Raw genomic sequence first — 5,813 nt, forward strand, 5'->3', positions numbered from 1 at the left:
TAGATTTTTTTTTTAATTCAATTTTAGAAACAAACTAGCCTCATCATAGATACGGAATAGTTGCTTTTCTGTAGAAGTTTCCCAAACCTTACTGCAGTAATGTTAGTCAATATTTTGCAATTTATACTTTGTTTTTTTTTTTATGTAAAATTATGAATATATTTCAGTAAAAAAAAAATGGTAAAATGATGGCTAGATACATAGTTTTACTTATTCAAAACAATCAAATGGCTGATAATTAGATCTAATAGAAGTCTAAGAGTATGTCGTTTTCCGGGGAATTAGTAAACTAAAAGAAAGACAATAGCTTTTCTTTGTATTTTTATATCATCATGTATTTGGTATAAAATTATGAAATGTTATATAATGTAAATAATACTCAATTTTACTACTAAAAGTTTCATGTGATAGAATTTAAAAGCTAAGCTAGAAACACTAATCTAAGATATTTTGTTCCAAATGAAATAATTATTTGATTAAAAATTTATTAATTACATAGAAAATTTGGCTCTAAACAATAGTTCTGAAAATTTCCTCACTTTCGGATGAACGAATGTAAACATGAAGAACCATCTTCATGTTCTCATAAAAAATTTATATTTCTGTTATTCGCTAAACAACCAAACACAACCATTGCAATTGCTTGGGAGACAGTACTATCTTTACTCCTTAATAGATTCTCTATATTACACAAACATTTTCCACTCAATTCACTTGATATGCCAAAGATAACAACAATAGAAAATTAGATGCTAAATAAATCTTTTTCCAATGTGATCCCCACCCATTGCCATCAAGCATTCAGTTTTCAAAAAAAAGTAACTTTTATGGAGTATATCAAAAGTTGGTCTATATGTGGACATCATTATCAAATTTTATCTTTTTAAAAAGTGGGCAACATTATCATAGTTCATATATTTCTTCTTCTTTTGACTTTCTATTCTGATTGTTTTAGTAAAATAAAAATAAAAATTGGAGATATTTTTCACTAAAATAAAGTCTATAATGGAAGCTGGATACATTTATCATGTATATAAAAATAGTTATTTGATTGATAATACAATATGATGGCAGCAACTCGTATAACTCTAGAAAAAAATTATTAGAATAAAAGCTTGTTTTGCTTGTTTAACTTTCTATTATCCATGTCTTATCCATTACTTTATGGACTTGTTAAGTGTAATATAACATAAATAACACCAGCTCTATATAAAGTATTTTCCATAAAAACATATACAGGGAATTTTTTTTCCCACTTTTTTGTCCTTACCCTGTTCCTTTATCAAAACAAGTGGAACATTAAGACAAACAAATTTCAAATTGTTCAATGCACTAGATATATATGAAAATGACCTTTTTTTTCACTTGGATTTGAATGGTTCAATTTTCTTTAATTTGTTTCTTCAATTCTAAATTGACCAATTTTGAGGTACTCCACTTGGAACCATGGATTTAACCCTTGGATTTTTTTTTTTTTTTTTTTTCAATCCCCAAAAAAGTAATCTTTATGCAGTACATCAAAAGTTGATCTATATGTTAATGATCGATATGGTCTCATCATTAACTCCCATCCCTTATTTTTCATGGCCCAAAATACTCTTTTCTATTACAGTCAAAGAGTTAGATATGGGGTTAAAGAGATTCTCTCTCTCTCTCTCTCTCTTATTTTTTTTAGGGGAAGGGGGGGGGAATTGAAAGGGATAATTTTCATTATGATGCAAGGATCAAGTGGGAGTTTTTCTTCCCCCTTGTGTTTAAACCATATGGTTTGATGATTTGGCAAGTCAAACACTAAATGGATAAAGATTAATTATATATTCTATCTACTAAACAAGTTAATTCGGTCTCAATTTGTCTCTTATTTGATAAAATTTTCATTACCAAAATAAAAAAAAAAAACATGTCAAATTTTTGGTGACCACTGTCATTCATTTGGCCAATGCTATACAAAATTTTTTGACCCTAACATTAACTGATGTTGTATATCGTATGCATTCTTACTACAGATTTTGGGTCTCGAAGTATTTTGAAACTAGATTTTTTTTCTATTTCCTCACTTCAAAATGTATTCTAGACAAAAATATATTCCTAGTATTTCAAACAATATTTCAAAAATAAAAAATGAATCCAAATTCAACTGATCCAAATTGAAATCAATTGTAACCGATCCAACTGATTCTGAAAGATTCTAATCAGAATCAGGATTGACCAATTTTCATAACCTTGACCTTTTCTACATGGGATTGATTAATGGGTTCTTGATTTTGAAGTCTTTGATTAAGTGATCCATGTTGTTTTGCGGCGTGGCTAATGAGAATAATCGAGCACGTTTCATCAGTTTGACATCAATCCACTTGCCACTTGGCTTCTTCTCACCGTTAGTTATGAATCTGGTTTGACGACTTTCCTAGTCAACTATTTTTATGGTCAAACTACTTGTCTTCACAACTTCACCCTTCTCCCTTTCTATTCTAATTAGTGACCGAGGAAGCAAATCAGGGTTAAGAGTTTTGTAAACAAATTGTTGTTTCGTTCACATAGGCTATGCTTGGAATCAAGAAAAGAAAAAGTAAAAAAAGAGATTACAGTATCAAAAAGACTTAAAAGATTAAAAAAATATATTTTTTTTAAAATAAAAGAAGAGGGTGTTTAATAGTAGTGATCATACCATACAATTAGAAGCGTTTTTGTAAAACCAACGATCAATAGTAGAGTATACTAACTTAAACCCACAACCTGAGGGTGTCAACAGGTCAATTTGGCCAGGTTTTAGTTCAAATTGAATCAGTTTTAGTGTAAGAATGGTGAAACTAAAATCGAGCCAATAAGGTAGTTTTGATTTCTTGTATTAGTTTGTAATCATGTTAATTCCAAATTTTTTTTGTCTAGTTTGGATTTGATTTTTCATACAAAATTATGCAAAACTTGTTTTTTCTTTCAATGAATTTTAGAATGTTTTATATTTCTTATTAGTTTGATTTTAGTTTCAGTTCAGGTTTTGAATCGATTCCAATTTGATTTTGGGTTCTATTTAGTTTTCAATATAGTTCGATTGATTAAGGGATTACAATATCCTAAACTGAAATCAGCTTAATTAGCCTTCAATCCGATTGAATCTAAGTTCAATCAACTTGGTCCAGGACAATTTTATTTGTTCAATTTAGATATTGACACCCTTAACATAATCAGTCAATTAAAATGGTGATAATGCAAGGAGTTCTTGCTACTAAGCTATCAATCCTATTAACACACAAAATAGAATAATTGCACAGTCTACGTCATTTCTTAAATTCAAAATTTGTTTTCCGTTCCCCCCGCCCCCCGTATAAGAATGTTTATGCGCGTATCCGTTTTAGGTCAGAACAGATGTCACCGTCGATTTGAACAAGTGGTCAAGTGTGATGGATGACCAGAGTCATCATCGACATGGGGGGCACGAAACGAAATCAGAAGGCATATCTTGACAGGAAAGAATCTTTGGCACATGGGAAGGTGCACGTGGTTAAAAAACGTGTGCCGTGACAGTATGACAGGTTTCGTTCTGGAACCGTTCACCCTCTCATCATGATTCATTAGCCCTTGACTCCCCCATTTCCATTTCCATTAGCTTATCCCCATTAAATAACTGTCGTCATAATCGCACATGTCGTGACTCGTGACTCGTGACTCGTGACTCCTGTGTGAGGCTATGCGCCCGTTCTTATCTAGAAGATTAGGCCCTCTTTACACGGGATTCTATCGACACCGACGTGACGTTAACCCTAATCAATCCCATTCCATCAATCGCTCTTGCTTTTTTTTTTCTGGCTGTCTGATTGGAATCTTTATTTTATTCAATTTAAGTATCTCTCCTTCGATTCTTAAATAGAAGTAGGGACTACCCATGCTGGTTACCGTACATAGAAATTCCTTTAACAGAGTGAAAACAGCCGCCAGTCTTCTCTTTATGCCCACCTTCTTCTAGAAGCTTATATTCCCAAATGCTTCCCCATAATACCAATTCTTCCTTTACTACAGTTGAAGCTGAGATTCTATAAAGATTGGAGAAACCCCTTTAATCGAACTTAAAATTCCCTTTCCTTTCCTTTCGTCACTCACCTTTTTGATTCCTCTCTTTTTCTCTCTCTCTCTCCTCGTCTTCTTCTTCTTCTTCTTCTTCTTCTTCTCCTACCTCTGATTTCAGTGATGGAGATGATTCCCTGTCTTCCCGATGAGATCGCTCGCGAGTGTTTAATTCGAGTTCCCTACAGAGGTTTCTCTACGGTTTCAGCCGTTTGCAGAGGCTGGAAAGAAGAGATTGAATCCCTACAGTTTCAGCAGCAGAGGAAAGCGAGTGGCTTAACCCGACCAATCGTTGTGCTTACGCAAGCCCATTTCACCGGGAATTCCGGTGGTGCTACCAAGTACTCAATCCCACCTTCTTATCGTCTCACTGTTTATGAACCGGTTACCGGTATTTGGGCTGAGCTGCCTCCGGTTCCTGGATTTTCCGACGGTTTACCGTTGTTCTGTCAAGTTGCCGGCGTCGGCCTGAAATTGGTGGTGGTCGGTGGATGGAATCCGGAGAATTGGGCGGTTTCCAAAGCCGTCTTGGTTTACGATTTCGTCTCGGCCACTTGGCACCGAGGTGCCGACATGCCCGGTGTACCGCGTTCGTTCTTTGCATGTGCATCAGATTCCGATCGGATGGTGTTCGTTGCTGGTGGACATGACGACGGGAAGAATGCCTTGAGATCTGCAATGGTTTATGACGTGGCTAAAGACGAGTGGGTCCCGCTACCTGATATGGCACAACAAAGGGATGAGTGCAAGGGAATCTTCCACGCTGGCAAGTTCCACGTCATCGGTGGGTATCGCACAGACATGCAAGGTCGTTTTGAGAAGAGTGCCGAGGCTTTTGATGTTAGCACGTGGCAGTGGAACCAGGTCCAGGAGGACATGTTGGAGGCGGGAACGTGCCCAAGAACCTGTGTGGCCGATGACGTGGGTAAAATCTACAGATGCTGGAATGGGCAGGTGGCAGTATTAGAAGAAAGTGGGTCCTGGAAAGCAGTTGCGGAGCTGCCATCGGATGTACGTGTGGGGCCATGCCTGGTGACATGGCAGGGGAAGTTATTGGTAATTGGATCAGCTACGCATGGTGGCTTCCACATGTCATATGTGTTGGACTTGCATTGTTACAAGTGGACAAGAGTGGAAGCTCCGGAGGAATATACGGGCCATGCTCAGGCGGGATGTTGCTTGGAGATATAAGCTAGCTAATTAAGGCTTTGTTTGGTTGTAGCTTGTAAATTGCAACTCTAAAATCCAGAAGAGTTCAGATGTTATTTTCTTTACTTTTTCTTTTCCCTTTTTCCTTTTCTGGCTTGTATAGATTTCAGTCAATGAATTGGAATATTTAAAGTAAGGATGTTTTAAATATTATTTTTAAAAAGTTTAAATGTATTTCAAAAAAATAAAAAAATCTAATGAAAGAAAATATTTTCATTAGTGAATTGAAATATTTAAGGGAAATCATTGTTGAACGATGCTTTAAATATTTTTTAAAGAAGGGAAAAGTGCGGCCCTTGGGTCGCATAGCCCTGGGCCTAGGCCAGCCAACATCGGGGCCAGTGACAGGGTGCACATGGCCATGAAGACTGGATGGATTTTTATGGTTTGTAATGGTGGGAGTATGATTTTTGTCCTCTGGGTTTGATTGTAGGGCCATACGTTCAGGTACTATTCTTTTGTCCTTTAAAAGAATTAAAAAAAGAGAGTTAATTTTTTTTTTTTTTAGGTGGGGGTTGGAGAGTGGTCCTCGCCAAACACAT

General features: G+C 35.9%; 1 protein-coding gene across 1 annotated transcript; it reads left to right on the forward strand.

Annotated features, from left to right (window-relative positions):
* Window positions 1–3,932: 3,932 nt before the first annotated feature.
* Window positions 3,933–5,407, forward strand: LOC122076035 (F-box/kelch-repeat protein At1g80440-like). The gene has a single exon (XM_042641315.1). The coding sequence runs from the start codon at window positions 4,186–4,188 to the stop codon at window positions 5,251–5,253; it is 1,068 nt and encodes a 355-aa protein (XP_042497249.1). The 5' UTR covers window positions 3,933–4,185; the 3' UTR covers window positions 5,254–5,407.
* Window positions 5,408–5,813: the final 406 nt, after the last annotated feature.

This window comes from Macadamia integrifolia, chromosome 4, assembly GCF_013358625.1.
Source record: "Macadamia integrifolia cultivar HAES 741 chromosome 4, SCU_Mint_v3, whole genome shotgun sequence".
NCBI lineage: Eukaryota > Viridiplantae > Streptophyta > Magnoliopsida > Proteales > Proteaceae > Macadamia > Macadamia integrifolia.

Bases quoted from the DNA above. Each gene is read 5' to 3' on its own strand.
- LOC122076035 (XM_042641315.1), top strand. From the start codon at position 4,186: ATGGAGATGATTCCCTGTCTTCCCGATGAGATCGCTCGCGAGTGTTTA.